Genomic DNA, 24,957 nt, shown 5'->3' with positions numbered 1-24,957 from the left:
ACGAGCTACCCCTGGGTGGGTGAGAGCATGCTTGCCTGTGTCTCTCCAGAGGGTGAGCTCCTGGGGGCAGGGCCTGGGGCCTTGACCGCTTCAGAATCCCCTGCCCAGGCCCCACAGGTGTGCAAAAGACAAGGGGAAACCACAGCCAGCAAAGCAGAAGAAAATGCCTTTGCCCCGGGCCCAGCACATCCAGTTCTGGGGATTTATCCTCCAGGTTCACTCACACAAGTTCACCAAGATGAATGTGCTCAACAAGGGTCCCTGGAGAGCCCTGGGTAGCAGGAAAAAACACAAAGACAAGACCACAAATATCAAAACGCACACACATCTCCCCCCGACAGGAAACAATCTAAATATCCACCAAGAGAGGACTGGTTCACTCCATCATGGTACGTCCAGACGGGGGACTACTACGCAGCCTTGAAGACTAGGCCCACACCTGCTGGTAGATGAAGATGTCTAGGATACGTTACATTAAAAAAAGCAAACTGCAGGGGACTTCCCTGGTGGCGCAGTAGTTAAGAAACCGGCTGCCAATGCAGGGGACACGGGTTCGAGCCCTGGTCTGGGAAGATCCCACAAGCCGCAGAGCAACTGAGCCTGTGCACCACAACTACTGAGCCTGTGCTCTAGGGCCCACAAGCCAAAACCACCACTGAGCCCACATGCTACAACTACTAAAGCCCGCGCTCCTAGAGCCCGTGCTCCACAAGAGAAGCCACCACAATGAGAAGCCCATGCACTGCAATGAAGAGTAGCCCCCGCTCGCTACAACTAGAGAAAGCCTGCGCGCAGCAATGAAGACCCAACGCAGCCATAAATAAATAAATAAATTTATGAAAAAGCAAAAGCAAACTGCAGTACTATTTGTATAAGATGATCCCATTTGGGTAAAAAAAAAAAAGATGATTATACACACCCTTGAATATGCATAGGAAATTTCTAGAAGAAACTTAACAGTGGATACCTCCAGGTAATAGAACTAGGGGCCCAAAGGAGATGGAGAGTTTTATTTTATATTCTTCTATATTGTTTACCTGTTTCATTGTAGGCTACTATAATAATTTTGAAAAATCTAAAAAAGTTTCTGAGCCCATTAGAATTATTAAGAGTGGTAATGGAATCAGGGGAGGCTGGTCTTAGGGAAGGCACACTTGAGGGAGTATGGCATGAGAATGCCCCGAACGTGTGGGCCTGCATGTTGATGCAAGGCTGCATCAGGAGAGTGGGGGACAGAAGGGACAAACCGCCACTCCAGGTACACTGAAACTCTCTCAGGTAACTTGTAAACTTGCCTGTAAGGAACTTCCTGTTCACCACCCGGTTTCTATAAAGGCTGGGAAGACCATCAAACTGTTCAAACTGGAGACCTGGAAGCTGGTTCATAACACCTCTTCCGGGACACTCAGGCCCACCAGCAAAGAGCTCACCTAGGCCTCACCGGAGCCAGCCCCTGGGTCCTGACTGCGGGCCAGGCACCAGGCCGAACCTGCCACAGACAATAACACCTTGTGTTTAATCCTCATTACTACTTTGGAGGAAACTGGGTTTGGAGATAGGAAGTGATTTCTTCAAGGTCACTCAGCTAGCAAGTGGCAGAACTGGCTTCTGAAGCCAGGTCCGATCTGAGCCTTAAGTGCTGGGCGACATGGCTGAAGGTCTCCTTACCTACTACTCACGGGGCAGGAGGGGAAGGACTTGTCTCCAGGCAGTGGCAGTTTCCATTCTTCTAGGAAAAAAGAAGGGACTGCTTCAGCTTTGTCAAGGTCCCTTCCAGCTCTACGGCTTTATTCCATGTGGCCTGGGCTTCCTGGGGCCAGAGCCTGGCCAGGATGGGGGAATGGGATGGCATGGGCTCTAGGGTCACGCGAGTGTGGGCTGGAAATCCGGCTCTGCCCTTGCTGGCTGAGGGTTCCTTAACCCCTCAGTGTCCGACGGTTCTCTGTAAAACAGAGTCAAGCCCTCCTTCCTTAGACTGTGAGAAGGCCTCAATACATATAGTAGAGTACTTAGCAAAGGACCTGGAAGGTGGTGGGGATCCTTCTTTTGTGGCTGGTTTCCTTCCTGTTCCTTCACGAGGGACCACCTTGGGAGCGGAGTTGGAGGAGAACACAGCCATGGAAGTCACACAAACGTGGTAATGCCAGGGGCTCTATGTCTACTACAAAAAGGGGCAGGATTCCTGCTCTTCCCAAGGTGGCAATGCCAGCAGTGGGGCTCCAAAAGTCCCACAGGATTTTGGGCTATGCCAGTCCCAAGGTCTCCCAAGAGGCTTAACTAAGCCTCTCCCCAGAGGCACCTGCTATCCCTTGATCACACCCCAAACCAGCTCTGCCCTAAACCCAAAGACAGGCGCCAGGCACACCAGTCCTGCTCTTGCCGGTTCCCTCTGCCATGTCCAGGCTACTTTCTCTTCCGTCTGGACCCTTGGGTCACGGACTCCCTAAAGCCACAAGATCCTTGCTCTCTTTTGCCAAGGAGGTGATGGTCTGTAAACAGATGTAGAGGGGACAGCTTCATCCTAAATGACAAGGGCCCTTCTCAGTTTCTCTGGTGCTTTCCAACAACTAGAGTTTCTTTGAAACCATCAGACCTGTAGACTGCTGGACTGCGTAAGCTCTAGGGAACCCCAACTCACACCAAGACAGACTGCCAAGAGCCAGAAAAGGGTGACCGCCACTGGGGTTCTCAGTGTCCCTTGGGAAGAGGGATGTCAACCCAAAAGTGTATCTTTGCTTGCTGAGGGAAAATCAGGCTTCTCCAGTTCATTAAAAGGGGGCCAAGAAATTACTTTAAAAATAATGAACATGAAGGATACTCTTTGAAGCAGCAACTCCTCTTGGAATTTATCCTGCAGATACCTAAGGTGGGAAAAACCACACATACGCAGATAGTCACTTCAGCTTTGTTTGGAGAGCAAAAGGCCGAAAATAACCTAAGTTCATCAGCAGAGAGTCTGTTGAATAAATTACACAAACAATGACACAACATTGCCAAAAATGACCCAGACGTGCATGAGACAAAGTGGAAACATCTCTAAGACAGTAAGTAGATCAAAGCAAGCAACACCACCCTTTCCCTTCTCGGATCTTGATTACAGATCCCGAGAGGAGATGCAGGGCTGCCATGGGCCCGGGGCCACCTTCAAGGCCACGGTCTCACCTGAGCAGGTGGAGGAGGAAGAAATGCCCTTGTCTCAGGCCACTTTCTCTTCTACCTTCTTTACACCACACATGCAGGGACAAATCCTGCAAAAATCTCCCCAATTCCAAAGGGCCTGTTTGAAGCCCCATCTACCAGCACAGCCCTCTCTGCAGCCCAGTCTGCTTCAGGCCTAGCTCTGCACTCCCGTAGAGCTCACGGGGATAAGGGCACACAGGCAGCTCCCTCTCACTTCCCTGATGGTTCTGAGTGAGTCCCAGGTGGCCTGGGGCAGACATCTCTCCTTCCGGAGAAGAGGGACTGAGTTGGCTGACCCAGCCTCTGGAGTAAATCCAACCTCAAGGTCTCTTTCTAGATAAGATCTCCCCAGGAGCACTGGGAACGGCCATCTCTCCCCTGAGGGCATGCTGCTGTCCAGGACCCATCACTTGCTGATTCAGTGTGGACGGCACCTGACTGACGGGCTGCCCTTTAGGGCCATCTGAGGGCTGCGGAAGTCACAGAAGTTTTGCAGACTCAGCCACTTGAGTTTCTGAAATACTGAAGAAGTTCACCTTCCTGGGCAAATCTGGGCAGGGGGAAGATGAAGGAAGGGAAGCTGCCCTTTTCCCAGGCGCTGACGCAGGCAAAACCAGAGAGAAGCCTGGCCCGAAGCTGGACAGAGTGTCACAGACTTTGCAACTGACCCTCTCCCATGAGAGGGCTTACTGAATGGAGCTGGCGGATTTCACTGGCCATTATCTTCTGCCGTCTCTATATCTGCACTATCGTTCACTCTGTCAGCCAAATCGGGAAGCTCAAGGTCACCTGCCATCATTGTTCCTCCCTCAATCATCACTGCCAAACACTCCCGGAGTCCAGTTGATTTCCCCCCAAACAGCTCTGATCTATGCCCTTCCTCCGCATCCCAACTGCCTCTACCCTGATCCAGGCCCCCACCAGCCCTCACTTTGATTACTGCAAAAGCCTCCTACAGAGACTCCAGACTTGTTCTATCCCCAGTCCATCCCCCACCGCCAGCCAGAGGGCTCCTGGCAAGATGCAGGTCTAACGGTGTTTCCTCCCTTAAACCAAAGCATCCCATCACCAACAGAATAGGAAGGTCAAGCATCTTAGCACTGATGCTTGCCTCTCCAGCACGTCCTAAAGCCAGGTCCCTTCACGCCCTGCGCCAGAACCTCTTGTGGTTCCTACAGTGTGCACACACACCAGCCTGCGTCCATGCCTGTGCCTTGCTGCTCCCCTGCCTGGAGTGCTTCATGAACCCTCAGAAAGCTCTATTCATGCTTCAAGATTCAATTTTCATCAAGATCCAGCTCAGGTTCTAAGGGCTCTCCAAAGTTCTCCCCAGTCACCTCCCCATCCCCCAGGAGAATCACTCCTTCATCTCACTCCATTACATGCTGCACAGACTCCTATGAGACACTCACCAAACTCTATGCAAATGTCAGTTGGTTAGAAGCCTGCCTGGTCCCTGTTAGACCACAAGCTCCGCCAGGGCAGGGCGTGCCTCGCCATTCTCATTCTGCACCTGGCACCCAGCACATCCTCAGCCACGCTTGGGAGCTCATGTGTGTGGAACAGGGGTTCCGGATTTTAAGTCACCACACACATCAATGTGTGCTTCCTGATGGTACTAATTCAAACAACAGACTAGGGTCACTAACAGGGACACACATGGAACAAACTCGAAATACTTTTTCTCCTAGTATACTTTAAAACATGATTTTTTTTTTTTCCTCAGCAGTCCTACTTCTATTTTAAAAAATGGTTCTTTTAAAGAGCTGAGCTGAATCATCTGCATGGCTCCCATACAGACTCGGTAAATTCCCCACAGATTTCTTTTTTGGAGAGAATACAATAAAATTCTGTGGTCTTGTGATCCCTCAGGACATTTCTGACAGCTCAATGGGACACAGTTTTAGTTGCCATTAACTGCTTCAACTAATTCTTAGAAGTGCTTTCCTGCAGCCTGCGGCAGCAGCTAACATTTACCAAGCATTTCTTACTCAGTGTGTGCTAAACGCCCAACCTGCAACGTCCTACTGAATCCTCACAACTGCCCTCAGACGAGAAAGCTGGGAACCGAAGAGTAAGTAACCTCTACTGACTGGCAGGGCTGGGATCTGAACTGAGATTCTGTCTGACAGCAGAACCAAATAGGCTCTTAGCCACTACAATCTGCTGCCTTTTCCCAAAAGGCCAAATTAAAAGCCCCAGGGAGCAACTGACCTTACAACTGACCTGAGAGGACAGCCTCACCAGCCCAGCTGCTCAAGTGACCTGCAATCTCAGGAAGAGAGGGGCACATGTGCCAGGCACTTCTGGGGCAAGCAGAGCTGCCCAGGGCAATGCAGGGAGCTTGTCACCTGCCACCAGTTGCATGCAGTGCTGTCTCGGCAAAGATCCCCCACCCCACGCCATCTCTCTTCTCTCAGAGGCCTGCAGTAGCCTCTGAAGAGGTCTCCAGTGCTTTAATCTCTCCTCTCTTCTCCCTTCCCTCCTGCTGAGGCTCCAGAGAGAGCATTCTAAAACACAAGTCTAATCACGACACTCCTCTGCTTAAAACCTCTTCACTTGCTCCCCACTGCCCTGGTACAAAGCCCCAAATTGTTAACGTGGCATTCCCCTGTCAACCTGCGCTGCTTTACCGGGCACCAGGCCGCCTTTCATACCACCATACTGAACAATGTGAGGTTTCTGGAAAAACTCTGAGTTGACATGTCTAAGTGGAGTACCTTGCCCCTTTGTTCTCACCTGGCTGAGCCTTCCCATCCTTCTAGACACAGCTCCAGCATCATCACTGCTTCCAAGCCTCCCCAAAACCTCCCCCCACCCCGCCCAACTCAGGCTGAGCTAGAAGCTTCCTTCCCTGGGCTCCCACAGCCCTCTGTTCTTGCTGTTACTAGTTTTTCAAGACTACGTTTCAACTATTCATTCACAGGTCAGTCTCCCTTAACCAGACTGTGAGCTCCTTGAAATAAGAATAAGAATAGCTAACATTTACTGAACTCTTATTACGTGGCAGACGTGGTTCTATGTGTTTTACATGTGTTAACTTTTTAAATCTTCACAACAACTCTATGTTATCACCCCTGTTTTATAGCTGAGAACACTGAGGCACAGAGAGGTTAAACAATGTGCCCAAGGTCACACAGCTACAAAGCTGCAGAGCTAGAATTTGAACTCAGGAATTCTGGCTCCAAAGCCCACTCTTAACCTCTATAATATAGGGTACTTGCCTCTCCAGGCAAGGACATTGCTGCTGTCACGTGGGGAATGAATGAATGAACGAACGAGGGCTATCTCCACTCTGTCTAGATCTAAGGGACAAACAACTGGCACAGCAGGGCCACCAAGCACTGGCCCAGCTCACAAGCACTGTTTACAAACAGGGGTTCTTTGGGCCTGACGACTACATATCCTGCTCTTCCTTATCTCACGCAAAGCTAAGTCAAGAGGGAAGGCGCCCAGCCCAGAGTGACTACCCTCTTCTTCACTGCTCTCAAAACCAAGCAAAGCCAACCGGTTTCCTCCAGTGACTTAATACAGAGCAAAGTCTATCTTGACAGCGAAGGCGGCTGTCATCTCTTCCTTCCGCCAACAAACGGGGATCAAACCTAGGAAGCGGGGGTGGCTGAGTACTCGGCGTCGGGAATCCCGATGCCCCCATCTACTGGCTGGAAGGTGGTGCCAAGCGGCGTGGGAATGGGAGGGCCTGAGAGGGCACAGCAGGTGAAACAGTGACCATAGCAGCAGGCTCTCTCCTTGGAAAAGGCCGGCCAAACGTAGCACCGGCAAGCAGAGAGCTCTGACCCGCACCTGAACACCTCCCGGGATTCGAAAATTCCCCAGCAGCGATGGTGCCCGTGCCAACGGGTGAGGGCTCCTGGAGGAAGCCCGGGCTGGTCCTATCTGGGGACTCGTTTCAACTTTCATGTCACTCTCAGGATCAGGAGGGCAGCGTGGAGAGGCAGAGGGTGTCTCTTGGGAAAAACCTGGCTGGTTCAAATCCGGCGCCTTCACTGACTGGCCGAGTGACTCCTGGCAAGGCTGGCAGTGCCACCTCCCAGGGCTGCGGCGGGACCGAGACTCCCCGCAGCCACCGGGTACCCGGCGCGCAGGAGCCCCCGCCCCCGCCGCCCGAGAAGGGCAGACCACAGCGGAGGACGGCACAGTCGCTGTTGCCATTTCTGTCGCAGCCGGACGGCCTCAGGCTGTCACCCCGGTCCCCGCGCTACAGCCGCTGAGGCCCACCCCACCAACCCGCACCCCCGGCCCGGCTCCCCGCTCCCGGACCCCTGCCCTCACCTTCCCCCGGTGCTCAGCGCTGCTCGCCCATAGTCCGTAGCCCGGAGCCGGGGCTGCTCAGCGCTCCGTCCCGGGGGGCCGGGGCCGGTCCAGGGGCGTGGGAGCCGCTCACCGTCGCCTCCCGGTGCAGCCGCCCGAGCCTCCGCCGCCGCTGCCGCCGCCTCCCTCCATGGCTGCGGCGCCGCCACCTGACAACGGAAGTGACGCACCGCCCCCTCCTCCCGGACGAGCTGCATCCCCGCCCCTTGCTCGTATCTACAGCCCACGGCGCAGGGATTGGGAGCCATCTTGACAATGGGCGGAAGCCTTCAGGCAAGAGGCCAGAATCCGATTGAGGATTGGTTCAGGGTAGGGTCCGAGCCGATATCTGGGAAACTATTGGACAAGGAGAACTTAAGGGGCGGTACTTACTGCTTAGCTATGTCTGCGGTGAGGTGGGGCCGGAGGCACCGCCCCCGCCCCTACTCCACTGAGCCTCGCGTGCCCTACCCTCGCCCTCCCGGGTCTGGAGATGTCTGCAGCAGTTGAAAGGTCGGCCAGTTGTAGTATATTTCTCAGAAAAGTGGCTCTTCCTTGACCCCCATTTCTCTCTTTCTGGAGCTTTGTGCGGCGAGCGCTGCCGTGAGGCTCAATCAATGATAGGAATTCCTGTCATAGCCCTCACAATTCATTTCCCTCTGGGGCCCTCGCTTTTGTAGAAACCACGCTTCAGTCTGAAGATCCCTAGAGTCTCGACCACGGAGGTTAACAGTGAAGAGTTCCTGTTAGCGATTCCAGCCACCTAACCTCAGCCCCTCCTGCTGCAGTTTCGGTCCCTTTCTCCTCCTCCTCCAGCAACCACGCCCTCCATGAATCAGCTTCTTGCACCAGCAGATGAGCCCTTTAAAGGGATTGCATCAGGCTGGTGACTCACTGGGGCCCTCTGAGAGCCTGGCTTCCCTCCGCTGGCGTGCAGGAGCAGCTAGAAGGGCTCCGTGGTGGCAGCACAGCCACCATGGACCCACTCCTTTGTCTCCCAGGTGTGAGCCAGGGTGCTTGCTGCATATGACTGTCTAACCCCCGGGTGTCTTTCCAGCTGTGTCATTCTGTATCCATGTGGGCACATGTGTCCAAGCCTGTGTGCACACTGCTGGATTTCCTAGGGTGTGTGGCCAGGCACTTACGTGTATGCACGCATTTGTCATCTCCACACAGGCAGTGCCAGGACGTGAGAGTTGGTGTGAGTCTTGCTGCTTCCTCCTGTGTCCATCTCTTTGTCTCTGAATGTCTAGTGCACACTGAGCTGATGGGACTGAATAACAGTAGTAATCGAAACAGCTCCAGTATTATGTCACACACTGTGTTAAGCACTTTAGAGACATCAACGTTAAGGAGTCTGTTCACAGATGAAGCAGCTAGAGCTCTGAGAGGGGAAGTAAACCGTCCAAAGACACATACAGCTAATAATGGCAGGGCTGTGATTTGAACCAAGTCTGGCAGATTCCAAAAAGGCTGGATTTGAGTACTTGCTGTGTCCCTTACAAGCTGAGTGACTATGTGCAAGTTATCCCCATCTGTCAACATAGGGATAACACTTTGTGGGATCACTGTGAGGATCCAGTGAGTGTGGAAAGGGCTTTTCACGGGACCTGGCGAATAAGAGTGCTCATACTTCTCTCCGTTATCGAGCTTCAGTGCAGTGGGGGACAGAAAGTCAGGCACAAAGAAGCGGGCCCCAGCCCCCCAAGCTCCTCTCTCTGACAAAGTGAAAAGCCTAGGGATTCCGGAAGCCCTGACTGACAGGAATGAGTGTTGGGTTTTCCAGAGCTCTAATTATCAGCTAGATGAATCACTTAGAGCTGACACCACCATCCCCACCCTCAGGAGGCTCTCAGCCAATTCAAAATACAGAATTTTAACAAAGAGGAGGAGGAGGAAGAGAAAGAGAGGAGCAGGAGAGGTAATGAATAGAAAGGAAAGGTGCCAGCCAGAGGAAATGAAAAACTGTCACCAGGACACCAACAGGAGGAGACCGCTGCATCACACACGTGTGTGTGTGCACATGTGCGCGCACACACACACACACACACACGGTGACATACTCTCCTGCTGGCTCTCCAACTCTGGGCATGCTGGCAGACGGTGCTGCCATAACAAAGTGACGCCTGTCACAACAGCATGAGATGGTTGCTTGAGGATGTACCAGCAGATCTGCCTATTACAGAAGGAGAGGAGGAGACCTTCAACCCTGGGGAGCTTCCTCAGGCTCCTGGAACCCAGCGAACCCTTCCTACTGGCTGACTTCTGACTTCTCTTTGTGGCCAAGCCCCTAGACCCAAGGTATGGCAAGTTCCGAGTGCCAGGCCCACACCTGGAGGCTGGGTACCACCACTGTGAGCAGAGGCACCGCTTATCTTACCCGGTTGCCAGCATCGGGAGGGCTGGGAGGCAGAATAGTGTAGTGCAGTAGTAAAGATCATGGAGTTTCAGGCATACAGACCTGAGTTCAAATCCCCACCCTCCTCTTCACTGGCTCTTCGACCTTGAGCAAGTCACCTCACCTCTCTGGGCCTGTTTGTTCATCTGTAAAATGGGGCTACTAATATAAACCTCCAGGGTTGTTGTAATGATGAAATGAGATGATTCATTCATTCCACAAAGATTTATGGAGTGCCTGCTATGTGCAGAGCACTGAGCTGGATGCTAGAGATCCAGTGGGACCAAACAGACCACAGTTCTGCCCTCCTGGAGCACGTAGAGCCCCTGGCACAGGGCCTGGCACACAGTGAGATTCAACAAGCAGTCGCTATCTGTGATGACCATCTTGGCATTCTGCCATTACCTTAATCACAGGACCTGGCAGATGCCTCCACCTTCCCCCTGAGGAAAGTGGACCTCAGTTTCCTCAACTGTAAAATGACAGAGTTGGATTGGATCAGTGATTCCCAACCTTCTCACCTTGAAAGCTTCTTTTAGTATTTTCCATCCACATGAGCCTTGTATCCGATAAGATTTTGTCTCCCGTACAACCTGCATCGTCATTTCTTCCTTTTTATTCATTACAGCCTCGCATTACTGCCATAAGAGCTTGTGGTCAGAAGGAGCAAGCCAGTGTGACCACCACGCAGTTGGTATAACTCCAGCCCGAAGCGGAGACCAAGCTAGCTTGGGTAACCTTCACGTACTATGTGCTGTTTCTCTGGGTCCCTCTGGAACACTGATAAGAACTCAAGGGACTCCTGCTGCCCTCAGGGACCCTTCAGTTGGGGATGCCAGACTGGAACTCACTGAACTGGATGCTCTCCTGCAAGTCCCATCCAGCTGAGAGCTGGAGATGTCACATCACTCGTGTGGCCCCCGAGGAGATCTGAACTTCAAGCCATAGGCCACCCAGCTCTCTTCAGAGCCCTGGGAGTCTCCTCCCAGGAGTCTCCTCCCAAATGAGAGAGCATCCTGTACTCTTCTCTCCAAGGCCTGGAGGGGAGGGAGAGGAGGGGGCATGCCATCCCACCTGAGCACTCAGAATTCCGGGGGGCTCAGTCAGCAACTGGGATCCCCACATCGGTGTATGTGCGGGCTTGCACAAAGGCTGCAGCAATGAGCACAAAACCCAAACTCCGATGGGACGATGACATTTTGAAATATGTTTTTCATCTTTTCCTTGGTGTCCCTCCACCCTTCCCTTGCGCAGGTAGTTAGGACACTCTGCATACATTACGCCAGGAAACAAATGATACGACAGAATGCAGAGTTCATTTTTTGCTTCTGAATTCCAAGAGGCTTGCCTTCAGGGAGGAACGGAAAGAATTATCTGTGCAGATCCAAATTTAGAAAACTGTAACAAGGGGGATCTGGGAGACTGAGACTTTAGGGGGTGGTCCCTGAGAATAGAGACGCTTCTCCTCAGCCTCTGAGCTAGAGGGCATCAGGGCCCGGGAAGCAGGAAGAGTTGTGCTCCTTTTCCTGGTGGAGCACCAAGAAGTCATAAAACCCTCTGAAGAAACAGCTGTGCGCTGCACTGGGGCAAACGGCGGGGCCTAACTAACCCAAGACCCTAGGAATTTCCTGGGCCTGAGTGGCCTGGAAAAAGTAGAGTAAGAATCTGAATACTGAGAGGGGGATGGGTCAGGAAGGAGCAACTCAGCAGCATCCCGAGCAGGCTGAAGACAGAAAACCAGTACAAAACTAGGACATCTCAGGGGACGCTAGTGTGACTGGACCGGACACCATCAGATCAGACTACCCTGCCCAAGCTTTGGCATCTTCAAAGGAAGTGCCCTAGAATTCAACCAATTCTGAGGAAAGTGATGGGGAACTCTGAATTGACTGCAATTAAGTTTCTGCCACTCTGGCTGAGTGAAGCCAAATATGAATTCAGTTGAGTTAGAGAAAATTCAATTTATATTTCTTACACACCTGAAATTGGAACCAGCTATACTCCTTAACCACAAGGCCCTGTATCATTTGCCTCACCCCCTTCCCATTTCTCCTGCCTCCCTCCCCTCTGTCAACAGTCACAAGGGTATTCTGTTATTGCCCCCAACCCCCAAGCTTTCTCACCTCAGGACCTTTGCACAGGCGATTTCCTCTGCCCCTTCCCTTGGCTGTTTAAATGGTACGCTCCGTCTCAGTTTTTTTTTCTCTTTCTTTCTTTCTCTTTTTATTAATTTTTATTAGAGTATAGTTGCTTTACAATGTTATGTTAGTTTCTGCTGTATACCAAAGTCAATCAGCTATACGTATACATATATCCCCTCTTTTTTGGATTTCCTTCCTATTTAGGTCACCACAGAGCACTGAGTAGAGTTCCCTGTGCTATACAGTAGGTTCTCATTAGTTATCTATTTTATACATAGTAGTGTATATATGTCAATCCCAATCTCCCAATTCATCCCACCCCCCTTCTCAGTTTAACTTCTTCAGTCCATACTTTCTGAAATAAAACCGCCTATTTTCTCTCAAAGGGCCCTGTTTATTTCCTTCATGATGCCTATATGTTTACTTTTGTTAGTCTCCCCCTCCAGAACATCAGCTCCCTGAGAGCAGGACCTCTGTCTTGATGTCCCCTCAGTAGCTAGCACTGTGACTCAAATTACTTGTGGAATGAATGACCCGTGGCTTGCCATAGCTTGGCGGGCACCGAGCTCCCTCCACCCCTACACCTGGGCTCCTGCCAGCCTTTCCCAGCAATCCAGGACCAGATGCCAAGACCCATAACCTTGGGGCTTGAACACTTAGCTGTGCTCTACCCCAGGGACTCGTCACGAGTATGTCTCAGTGGACCCTGGTTCCCTCCCTCCCACCTGTCCTCCCAGTGCCTTGCCTCAGAACCATACAGACCCACTGGCATCTGTACACAACGCTTATGGAACATGTCCAGAGCCCCTCTTCCCAGCAACCCGTGCTAGCCCTACCACTTGGCTCTCTGGCCTGGGGGCTCTTCCTTGCTCTGCTCCCGATGTGAAAGCCTCAGACCTAGACCTCTCCTCCATCCTTAGGCCAAACTCCCAGCATGAGACCTCTTCAAGTTTGGGGGCATCTGCAGACACGTGGGAAATGTCTGCAAGGGAGGCTGTGTGCGGACTTCCCTCTGGTTCATCATTTACCGGAAGGGGTGGCTCTCTCCCCACTGGCTTTGAGAACATGGACGTTTCCACAGTGAGGAAGCCCTTTCTGTGCCTGCCCTCTGGTTTCTCTTACCAGCAGTCTTCTTCTTGTGCTGCTCCCCTTAACTCTAGCTGTCAAAGGGGCCTGGAAACTCAGAGAAGTGGTTTTTCTCCCTGCTAGGACCCAGTGTTCTCTCCGGAAGGCAAAGGGCAGAGTCTAAGTGCCTTCTGGGGCCTCTGGGAAATGAAGTAAATACAATAGGCAGAAGATTCATGGTGGGTGGGTGGGTGTGATAATGCAGATTCTCGGGTTCCAGGTTCTGTTTCAAATCTGGGGAGCCAGGAAGGTGGCTCTTCTAGACACATCTCAGTTGGTTCTGATGAGGTGGTCCAGGGACAACACTTGGACAGACTGGGCTAGAATGTGAATGCAGTGACCGTGGGCTGCCAGCGCCCAAATGAACACTCCTCTCCAATCTCCCTCAGGAAATGATTACCTCCTCTGCTAGATTCTAAGCCCCTCTCCAGAAGGGACCAAAGCTTATTGGACAATGTGTGCTCAGCAGAAGGCCTGGCACATGAAAGCTGCTGTGGACGTTTGTTTGATGAAGACAAACTCTCTGGTTCCAGAGGACAGAGCCACTTCTACCGAGATGGTGGCAGGGCTGGGACGGCTGCAAGGCAGCTACAACGAAGGCTGGGGTTCTAACCCCGAGAACGCCTTCTTCCCTGAAGACCCAATGACTCTCAGAATCGGAGCCTGATTTCTTGCTGTGGGATGAGCTCCCACACTTGAGGGGAGGGCCCAGGATTACTCCAGCCTCTCCACCTCAGGAAAGGCCAATGAGACTAACAACCTCTTCAACAGGGAATCGGAACAGAAGAGCCGCTTTCCCCCTGACCAGACTGAAGGCCTCTCCTACATTCTCAAGCTTTGCTGCATATTCGTATCACCTGGGAAACTTAAAAAAAAATCCCACTGCCCAGGCCACACCTCATACCAAGTAAATCCAAATAGGTGAGGGTGAGATAGGTGATTCCAATGTGCAGTCATGCTTGCGACCCAGCACCCTACGACACAGGACCAACAGGGAGCCCAGCGCAGAGGGAAAAGCATGAGGCACAGACTTGTTTGCATCCCATTTAGTTTTGTGAGAAAAAAACCGCAATTACAAGAGAAGTGGGGATGCTCAGGCCGAGCACATTTAACAATCTTCACTGGGAGAGGGCTGAAAGCTATCTGACACATTCCCTAAACCAGTAAATCAGAGATTCAGATAAATAATGATCCAAAGGGGGGACTGTCATCTACCCCAAGGCCACAGACAGATAACTAGAATTCTGGGTCCCAGGGTGAGTCTGGGAGTGGGACCCTGTGAAAGGCAGCTGTGACAGGTGATGTCTGTCAGACACCACCTTCTGGACTGGCCCTCCTCCCTTCCCAGGTTCTGGGCGGGGAGGGAGAGCAGGCTTTGGCTCAGTAGAACTCTGGAGGAACCTGAGTGGGGACCAGGGCTGGCTGAGGGGACAGGCTCACTTATAGCTCTTGGAGGGAAATTCCCGCCGGCCTTTCCCCTTGCCGCCGAAGTTGCGCACCCGATGGATGACCTGCAGCTGCTGCTCAATGGTCGTGGTGATGTTCACATCATCGGGGATGTGGACGTAACGGACATTGCGGCCTGTCACAAACAGGTCATCCAGCTCGACCTGATGCCCCCAACGGTCCGTGTAGGTGACCTGGGCCAGGCGGATGTTCATGAAAGCATCGACGTTGTCTATGCGTCCGCGGGCCATGCTCTCATCCCGCAGGTCCACGGTGGTGACCTGGCCCTGGAGGCCCTGCAGCAGGATGATCAGGCTGTTCTCGGAGATGGTCCGCTCCTTCACTGAGTGGCTCACTGCCATTCTTCCACACTGCAGCTGCTCGCTCTGGGAGGGGCACACAGAGGGGAGCTGTGGCAGGCTAGCGGGTGCAGGTGCTAACTCACCTCCACCAGGTGTTAGCACGAAATCCCCAGCCCAGACATTCCCAAGTCTGCCCACCTCCCCAATTTCTGTGTCTATGGAGCACCCTTAGGTGCTTCATGTACACACCTCATAGAATCCTCACAACACCTTGCAAGCCAAGGATCACTTATACTCACTTTATAAATGAGGAAAATATGGCCGGGAGAGGTTAAGTCACTTGCCCAAGGTCACACAGGTGATAAGCGGAGGTGCTGGGATTCAAACCCATCTCTGCCTGGCTCTAAACCCCACACCAGTGGTTCTGAACCCTCACTGTATGTTAGAATCATCCGCTGAGTTTTTACCTGGCTGCCACACCCCAGAGGTTCTGATTCATTTGGTCAGGGGTGGGTCCCAGGTATCCTATTTTTTAAAAGCTCCCCAGGTAATTCTAACGTGCATCTGAGTTTGAGAACCACTGCTCTCAAGTGTAGTTTACACCCTTGCTACCCAGGCACTTGTTAGAAATACAGAATCTCCAGGCTTTCCCCAGACCTACTTAGAGAATCTGCATTTTAACATGACCCCAGGTGAACCACCAGTTCTCAATCGCCTGCATCAGAATCACCTGGAGAACGTGTTAAAACAGATTGCTGGGCCCACCTTTCAGTTTCTGACTCAGTCGGTCTGAGGTGGGGCCCAAGAATGGGCATTTCTAAAATATTCTCAGTTGATGCTGATGTTACTGGCCTGGGGCGCACTGAGAACGACTGGTCTACAGGATGCTGCCAACATGTAACCAGAAATTTAGATAATTGATTGAAAACAAGAAATGGTAGCATATACAGCACATATGTTTTGAAGGTAGAGAAACGGAGGTTCGACTCCCCACTCCACCCACACTCTGTAAACGTAAGACAGTTACTTAATGTCTCTGAACCTGTTTCCACGTCTATTGAACCATAGGCTAAATGAGGCTAACAAGCTCTCACCACACTGAATGTATTTTCCTTTGCTTTCGATTATGCCCTGATGCTGTATTAATGTAACTTTGTCGTATCTATCCTCCATTTTCAGACCCTGAGTGCAAGTTGGTGGAACTTTCTTTTCTTTCCTTAAGACCTCACTCAGGATACCGAAAGGGCTGTGCAGGGTGGCATTAAGTGTGGCAAGCTACCCATACCACTGACGAGAGGCTAGGAGCTGGGCCGGCCGACTCTAACGACCCCACCCAGGCTTCACCAGGAGTACGTGTCCAAGCAAGGGTTTGGGGCAGCACAGTGACTGCAAAGAGGCAGGTCTGGTCTTGAGGACGGCCACTTCCTAGGAGGGCGACCTCGAGCAAGCCACTTGGCTTCTTCAAGCCTGTTAGCCAATCCCTAAAAGGGGGATGGTGATCACCCTTTACTCACAGAGCGTGGGAGTGGGCTTGGGTGAGGAGCTACGCTCAGCAACCGGGAGGAAAACGCTGGCCCCGCTCCCGCCGCCTCCGCGGCTCCTGGTTCCCCAGCGTTCCGCCCCTGGCTCCCGGACCCACCGCGCGCGTTCCTTCCGCTGTCCCGCTGCGCGTCGCCGCCGAAACTAGCGAGCGCCTAGCCGGGCTGCTCCTCTCCCGCGGCCGAACTCAGAAGCCATGGCAACCGAGGGGCCGCTCTGCCCTCCCGGAGCATCGAGAGCGCGGCTGCGCGCAGGGCCCGCGACCCCGCGGTGGGCCCGGAACTACAATCCCCAGAAGGCCTCGCGGGCGCGTGACTCGCGCTCCTGCAGCCGCGGCCTACGTCATTGGATTCTCTCCTATTTTGGAGTCATTCTTCCGTTCAGCGAATCCGGTCGGCCCTCCTCGGCAGTTAGTTCCCGAACCCCCGCGAATACCGAAACCAGGGATGCTCAAGTCACTTCTATGAAGTGGCGTCGTATAGGAGGGTTCCGCATTCGCGGATACGGAGGGCCAGCTGTATTCATTGAACCTTCACCGTGTGTCGGACACTTTCCCAGGCTCTGGTCGTAGGGGTGACCAAGGAGACAAGCTCCGTGATCTGATGACCCGACCCTTAAATCTACTGAGGCGGGGGGAGGCGGGGGAGTCGCCTATGAGAAAAAGAAAATTATGATAAAATTTCTTCAGAGAATTAAAACGGGTCAATGTTATAGTGACTGGGTGACTTTTTATTGGACGGTCAGGGGTGTCCTGAGAAGGTGACATTTGACATCTGAGTTGAGATGAATTACATGAAGCCAAGCTTGTGAACGCTAGGAGAAGAGCATTGCAGTTAGAGGGACAGTTTGTGCAAAGGACCTGGTGCAAATGAGCTTGACAATTTGGAAAAGCGGAAAGGCCAGTAAGACTGGGAAGAGTAGTGTGACAAGAAGTCGGAGAGGAAGGCAACAGCCAGGGTATGTAGGATTTTGCAAGACAAGGTAAGGCGTTTGGATTTCTGGATGAGGAGTGCAGGCTCTGGAGGCTGTGCCTGGGTTTAAATCTGCCCCTTGTTAACTGTGTGACTTTAGACAAGTTAATTATCCTCTTTGTGCCTCAGGTTTCCTCATCTGTTACTGGAAGTGCAACGATAGGCCATCAAAGGAGAGTGACAGGATCTAATTTACATTTTAAAAGGTCATTCTGTATAGCCTTGGAAAAGCTCCTTATCTTTCTGCAGCCTCAATTTTATTAGAAAAAAACAAAACATAATGACTAACTCAGAGAATTGTTTTAAGGTTTGAGTGACCTTCATTAATGTGTGAAAGCACCTGGCACACAGGAGCTCAATAAGAGTTAGGTTTGTGTCATTCCTTTATCCTCTCATTCACTGGTTTCCACCTTCCCCAGGAGCCTTCTTTTTTTACCAGTCATCTCCAGTCATCACAGAGACCTCTCCTTATCCTAAAAATTGAAATTGTCGTTCTCCTCCATGCGTGCTACTCTTGTTTTCCTACCTTCCACAGTAGAACTTCTCAGGAGAGTCCTCTATATCAGTGGTTCTCCAGTTGCAGTCCCTTTTCCAACCTTACATCTGTGTGAGACTGGATTTTCTTCATGTACTTCAGCCGAAACAACATAGCACAATGGGCTGAATGCAGAAGCAGATATGGGAATCCAACTGTCTTCTATTGTGATAGACATTAAAGAGATTTGCAAAACTATGAAGCAGTGTCACTCTTCTCACCATATTTTTTCTTTTGGAAAATATAGTTATTTTAAAATAAAAATATGTTAATGGGTCTGTTGTTATTTAAAAGAGAATTAATATTAAAATTTTAATTTCATAGATATGTGATTACCATATATATATATATATATATATACACACACACACACACACACATACACACACACACACACACACATACACACACACACATATATATATATATCCCCCACATAAACAAACACTTTTGGGGGTTTTCAATAATTTTTTTTGTAAAATAAATTTATTTATTTATTTTTGGTTGCATTGGGTCTCCGTTGCTGAGTGTGGGCTTTCTCTAGTTGCAGCGAGCGGGGGCTACTCTTCGTTGTGGTGCGTGGGCTTCTCATTGCAGGCTTCGCTTGTTGCAGAGCACGGACTCTAGGCGCACGGGCTTCAGTAGTTGTGGCACATGGGCTCAGTAGTTGTGGCTCACGGGCTCTAGAGCACAGCCTCAGAAGTTGTGGCACACGGGCCTAGCTGCTCCGCGGCATGTGGGATCTTCCTGGAACAGGGCTCGAACCCGTGTCCCCTGCATTTGCAGGTGGATTCTGAACCACTGCACCACCAGGGAAGTCCCTTCAATAATTTTTAAGAGTACAAAAGTGTCCGGAGACTGAAAGTTTGAGAACTGCTGCTCTATCCTGAAGGCTTTCACCTACTCACTCACCTCACTGTAATCTGGCTTCTTCTCGAGTATTTTGAGTTCTACTCCCATTAACTTCTCTGAAGAAGGTTACTAATGATTTCCTTGTTCTTAAGAGAACCTCTATCTCTTTCTTAGTCCTTACTTCCATGATCCTTCTCAGTGATTGACCATACTGACCATCGTCCTCCTTGGTAATTTTTTTCCCCCCTGGGGCTTTGTATCACTTGGTTTCACCCATTTCTCTGATTGTTTCTTCTCCATCTCTCTTTTTTTAACCCCACTTCATTCTGCTCCCTAAACATGTGTGCTTTTTCTGGGGCTGTATTCCTGGCCCAGCTCTCTTCTTGGTCGAGTATCTCTTTGCCACCTACTACTATATGCTGAATTTCTGTCTACATCTCTAGCCCAGAGTGCTCCACAGAAGACCTCCATTTCCCAGCTGTCGCTTATTCTCACATGTGTCACTGGTACATGGAACTCAGCGTGTCTATAGGACAAGTTCATCAAGTCCTTCCCAAATGAATTGCTACTCTGAATTTTTCTATTTCTGTGGTTGCTACCACCATTTTTCAACTACCCAAGTTGGGCACCTTGAATAAGCTTGACAACTTCTATCATTTCCGGATTCACCCACATCTGTCACAGTCACTGAACTCTGAAGATTCTTTGGAATTTGTCTCCCAGCCTTCACTTGCCTTTTTATTCTGACTGCCACCATTCTAGTTGAGACCCTCTTTTTCTCATTTAATTCATTATAAAAGCCATCTTACTGGTCTTTGTGTCCCATGATCCTTTGCGAACAGATTCAAAGTACAGTTATGATCTTACTTACCTGCTAAGAAAAAAATCAATTCACTAGCAGAATAAAGTTTCCAGTGCTGACATTGATTTGATTCCAACTTACCTTCCAGCTGAATCTCCTTCAGGTTCTCTACCCAAACTCTCCAACCAGTGTTTCTTAAAGTGTGGTCTGGGAACCAGTTGCCTTAAAGTTATCTGGAATGCTTGTTAAACCCAACCCCATACCTACAGACTCAGGAGTGGAGCTCGGGGATCTGCACATCTAACAGTGTACACTACAATTGGAGACGTGCTGCCCTCCTTTCTAGTCAGACTCAGCAACCCCCAGACAAGCCCTGCACTCTTGTCTCTGCCTTTGCTATCCTGCTCCATCTGCCTGGGATCTTCTCTTTTTCTCTATAGATGTTAAGTCCAATCCCTCCTTCAAAGGCTGTCTCCATTGCTGTACCTTTCTGAAGTCTTCCCTGATTACCCCAATTGGGAGTGACGCTGATATCGTATTGCTTGGTATATGTTTGCTGGTTGCATGCAGTTTCACCATAGTTATTTACGTAAATCTTGTTTCTCCTGCTCATCTCTTGGGTGTTGAGACAGGGAGAAGGTCCTAAGAGGCACAAATGCTTCACCCTACAAATAGCAGTTGCGGGAGGGACTGGTTTTATGAATGTGGTGAGAAGGTGATGGGGATCTGAATGAATTGGTGGCAGTGGGGTGGAAAGAAGGGATGAGTGTTACAGACTCTGAAGGGAGCTAATCAGAATCCTTGGGGGCTGATGAAATCTGGAGCGTGGTTTGCAGAGGGGGAATCAATGATTTAAATTTTAACACTGTGTATCCAGAGAGGTGGTGGTCCACTGATAGGAATAAGAGGGTTGGGGGGTCATGCCTGTGGAGGGTATCTCAGTTTTTGGCTACTCAGCCACCGAACTCCTTTCGCATTCGGGGAAATCTGACATTCTGTGAATTTCAGTGGGAGGTGAGGTTCTGCTTCCCACTCCAGATGATTTAAAGGCCTTGTCAGGTATGGCATGGGCTTGTGACATAAACTCAGGCATTATCAGATTCTAAATCTGGAGCAAGTGACATGAACCCGCAGGAACTGTTTAGCCTCCGTCCTGGTGTCTGCGTCATCCAGTGCCTCATTCCTGGGGGTGCTGCTGGTGCTGGAGTGCTTTCCTATGCTGCCTGCCCTTCCTCGGTTCCTGGCCATTTCCCATGGTCCTTCAGTCTTCCTGACAACTGTGAGTTGCCTGAAGGCACTTTCAGTAGATTCCTTCTCTACCTAAGTAGCCAGAATTACTTCCAATGTTTTTTGCAACCTCAAACCCAGACAAGGGTCCACTTGAATTGAGTTCAAGAGCCTTGAATTTCCCTGTTCCCTTTAGATGAGCTCTGTTGTGGTTCTGTATCCCTTTGTCAGAGGATCACAGAATCCTGAGAGTTAGGGCGATTCCCTGGTCACCTGCTCCAACTTACCACCCAGAGTCCAAATTCCCACTCCACCCCCCCACAGATCCCCCTGTAACCACTGCCCGAGACTCCAGTGACCAGCAGCTCGCTCCTGTGCCAGCTGTTTTACTCCATTGTTGAGAAGTTTTGGGTAACTTCTACCCATCACTTCTGGTTCTTTTCTATGGAGAACTGTCTTATTTCGTATTATATTTAAGAAGTTTCTTCATGCCTTTCAAAAGTGAAATAAATGTCCTGAATAAATAAAAATGACGTCAGTGTTAGACACTAAGCTTAGGGTGATGGAGCGTCTCAGGGAAAGTGAGTCTGCAGTCAAGGTGAGGTGGGGGATACAGAGATTTGTGAGTTAATAGTACTGGTTGAAAATAATGGCCTCTCTGAAAAAAGGGATGCAAAACAATTTGCAGAAGAGCACAGACTGAGCACTGCAGGGCACATGAAACATTTGGTCAGCACGGGGCAAGAGCACTGGGGTGAGGGTAAGGGACAGGGTGAAGGTGAGAAATGGAGTGTGCGAGACAGATGAGGTGAGAGTGAGGATGGGGGTGGGGGAAAACGCCAGGGATGAAATAAGGATCCTCCAGCAGTTGCCCTGGCCGTTCTGACAGACTTAGAAACAGCTACATTAATGCCTGCATCAAAGACGGGCCATCCTCAATCAGAAGCCACCGGGGAAGAGAGGAGAAGTGTGGTCAGAAATCACTAGGATCTGGGACTTTCCTGGTGGTCCAGTGATTAAGACTCCGCACTTCCACTGCAGGGGGCACGGGTTCGATCTCTGGTCGGGGAACTAAGATCCTGCAAGTGGGCCTGGCGTGGCTGGTGGGGTGGGGGAAAGAAAAGAATTAGTAAGATTGGAGCCCCCGAGGCAAGGGTGAGAGAGTTTTAGGAAGAAAAGGGTCTTGAGCAGGGCCAAGGAGAATGGGGAGCAGAGAAGGTGGTGGGGGGTCCAGCAAAGTTGAGGCCTGGAGACTTGAGAAGGGACCTACCTGTGTAGTGGCAGGAGCTATGGGGGGCAGGAGGGAGGAAGGCGAGGCAGCTCGGAAGACTGTAGAGCTGGTGAGTGAGCTGAGGAGGCCCTGGAGGAGCAGAGGCCGTGCTGCATGGGAGCGGCTGGGACCGAGGAGCTCCCCGGCTGCCATTTGGTGAACTTTTAAAAACAATTAATTAATTAATTTTTGACTGCGTTGGGTCTTCATTGCTGCACACGGGCTTTCTCCAGTCGCGGCGAGTGGGGGCTACTCTTCGTTGCTGTGTGCAGGCTTCTCATGGCGGTGGTTTCTCTTGCTGCGGGGCACGGGCTCTGGGCACGGGGGCTTCAGTAGTTTTGGCTCGCGGGCTCAGTAGTTGTGGCTCGTGGGCTCTAGAGCGCAGGCTCAGTAATTGTGGTGCACAGGCTTAGCTGGTCTGAGGCATGCGGGATCTTCCCGGACCAGGGATGGAACCTGTATCCCCTGCAGTGGCAGGCGGATTCTTAACCACTGCACCACCAGGGAAGTCCCTGGTGAACTTCTGAGGTGCAGAAAGGGGTCTGGGTAGGGAAAAAGAGATAAAAGATGTGGTGAGGTAGAGAGGAGAGGCGAGGGAGGGCATCTGACACAGGTATTATCTTCTCAGTTGTAACTGAAGCTGAGAGGCCTTCTGGATATCCAGAAAACCCAAGTCAAGCATCCTTGACCTTCCCCTTGAATACTTGAAAAAAAAGTCAGCCCCTGGGGAATTTTATAAAGAGCAGGAGGGTGGAGTGATCTGAAGCCAATGTGCACATCTAGGATTTAGGAGTCTTGGGTCTGCCCCGAGCTCTATAAAGCTTTGTTTATAATACTTATTTTATCCTTTGTGTGTTTTAAAGTTGTATGTATCAAGTAACCCTAAAATAAAGAAACAATATTTGAAGTTTATAGACAGTGGTTTTGGATGAATTATGTAAGAGATGGGAATTTAAACAACTTCCTTTATTGTAATTTCAGCTGTCTCTGTGACTTTCAAGAAGTCACTTTTCTTTTCTTCCTCTTATTTTTCTCCCAGGATACTGGGACTAGTGTCAATGACCCACCTGGCAGGTCCTTCACCTTCATAATGAAATTAAAAAAAAAAAAAAAAAAGGCCACACCTAGTGGTGTGGCCTCGCTAGGCCTCAGGCAGCTGGGGTTTCCTGTGGTTCTGGGAACTAACAGAGAAGGTAATGTTATTTTTGACATCAGAGGAGCGACTGGCCGGAAACAAAAAGAACACAGTGTTGTGTATGCGGGGTGGTGGGGGGTGTTAAGGGGATCAAGTAATTCAGAATAATCTCCATCGGCCCTTGGAACGCATCTTGACCTTCTCATCTGGAAAGAGGTGGCTATGATCTGAGAATTTGCTTCAGGTTGAATCATGAAACTGGGCAGGGAAGATTCAACTGTGAAGAGGGTTCTCCAGCCCAGTCCCTTGAAAACACTTCTTTTCACTCCCTCTGCTGCCAGCTGTCCAGGAATGTGGCAGCTGACGAGGAGTTTTCCAGGGCATAATTCAAAGGGAGGAAGGGGGAGGTAAACAGTGTATCAGTTTTTGGATTTTAATTTGGGTCTTTACGATTCGGTATTATGCTAATATATATATTTTTTCCCCCTACGATTTGCATTTGTCTTTCTGTGGTTTCCTGAGGCTTGAGTTGGTCTCCATGGATGTAAACCAGAGTGACAAAACAGGTGGAAGAGGATGAGGGAATCTGATCCTGTTCAGACTTGGGGATCTCCAGGATCTGGTTATGATGTTTGAATTTGTTTCTCGCCTACCAGGATCTGGATCAAAGGAAAAAAGTGAGTTTATCTTTTAAAATTGTTACATACGTATGTGGACTGCATGGGATGACTTTCATCCTAGCACTAAGGGCTAAATACATTTCCTCCTTTTTTTCTTCCCCTTCGCTCTCAATTTTTATTACACCTTTCTTCTGGGAGCCATTAAAGTACTTTTGTTCAGAAGGCTTTTCTAGAACTTTGCCTTGCATGTTCTACGGGGCCTTCCAACACTATGATAAGAACAAGAGCAGGACAGTTTAAAACTTAGTTGAGAAGAGGTTAAGTCACAGAATTGCTGAAAGAGAGCAGATATACTCCCAAAGCATGGAGTGGGGTGGGGGAGTGCGGTGTGGGTAAAATTCCAGTCCTCAGACCCCACCTGGGGCAGGGGCTAAGAATCTGTAAACTCAGCAACTTAGCTGGGGCAAGCTGGCTTTGAGTCAATGAACTAGTTCTTTTCCTTTCTTACAGATGAGAGAACTGAGCCTCGGTGAGTGTAACTGCCTAAGACGCCGTGGTGAATTCGGGGAAGGGAAGGGGACCACGGTGTGCCTTCCCTTGGAGCGCACTGGGCACTGTTGTGTGACACCCTCAGACCCCGTGGCCTGGTGTTAAATGAACAATGATGCCTTGTCAGTACTCAGGCCACATTCTTGCCCGGGTAATCCTTGCCTTCTCTTTCCTTTGCTCCCTCCCGACTCCCCTGCTTTCTCTGGGTACCCTGAATCACCATGCAAATAAACTTGTTTTTCTCAACATTTGTGCAAGTCTAGAGACATGAAACCCAAAGACTGCCTCATCACCAGGCTGCCTTACCAGAGACCTGTATCTTGTTTATTCACTGAGAGAACAGATAGGTTTGAAATCATCAGCACGGCTCTGGGATAGGTGGAGGCAGGAGGCTGCTTCTCAGCAGCCCGTGGCCCACCTCCAAGGCCCCAGGACAAGCTCGGAGCAGACAGTGAAGTTCAGGTTTGTGGCAGTGCGGTGGCAGCCAGACCTAAGACAGAGCCTTCCCCTTCACTTGTCATCCAGTCAGGCCACCCCAACCGGTGGCCAGATTG

General features: G+C 50.6%; 2 protein-coding genes across 5 annotated transcripts in view; both read right to left on the bottom strand.

Annotated features, from left to right (window-relative positions):
• STK40 (serine/threonine kinase 40) overlaps nucleotides 1-8,276 on the bottom strand; it is a 38,137-nt gene extending 29,861 nt beyond the window's left edge. Inside the window, exons 1-2 of one of the 3 annotated variants that reach the window (XM_082656952.1) lie at nucleotides 2,819-2,842; nucleotides 1,669-1,750 (exon numbers count right to left, since the gene is read on the bottom strand). The gene's annotated coding sequence lies outside the window, so the exon portion shown is untranslated. Of the gene's footprint in view, nucleotides 1-1,668; nucleotides 1,751-2,818; nucleotides 2,843-7,473; nucleotides 7,635-7,884 lie in introns of those variants that run through there. The other 2 variants (XM_082656951.1, XM_082656950.1) reach the window with 2 other exon arrangements.
• Nucleotides 8,277-14,186: 5,910 nt separating this feature from the next.
• LSM10 (LSM10, U7 small nuclear RNA associated) lies at nucleotides 14,187-16,707 on the bottom strand. 2 transcript variants are annotated; one of them, XM_082662733.1, is made up of 2 exons: nucleotides 16,418-16,707; nucleotides 14,187-14,987 (listed from the first exon to the last, which is right to left on the bottom strand). In XM_082662733.1, the coding sequence occupies exon 2, from the start codon at nucleotides 14,961-14,963 to the stop codon at nucleotides 14,592-14,594; it is 372 nt and encodes a 123-aa protein (XP_082518859.1). In that variant the 5' UTR covers nucleotides 14,964-14,987; nucleotides 16,418-16,707; the 3' UTR covers nucleotides 14,187-14,591. The 2 variants fall into 2 exon arrangements, with proteins under 2 accessions (XP_082518859.1, XP_082518860.1); XM_082662734.1 differs by having other exon boundaries at nucleotides 16,543-16,707.
• Between the last annotated feature and the right edge of the window lie 8,250 nt (nucleotides 16,708-24,957).

Source organism: Grampus griseus (assembly GCF_964374135.1).
Source record: "Grampus griseus genome assembly, chromosome: 1".
Taxonomy (NCBI): domain Eukaryota; kingdom Metazoa; phylum Chordata; class Mammalia; order Artiodactyla; family Delphinidae; genus Grampus; species Grampus griseus.
This window is presented reverse-complemented; position numbering and strand designations above follow the sequence as displayed.

Excerpts from the sequence above, each read along its gene's own strand:
- LSM10 (XM_082662733.1), bottom strand. The coding sequence starts at position 14,963 with ATGGCAGTGAGCCACTCAGTGAAGGAGCGGACCATCTCCGAGAACAGC.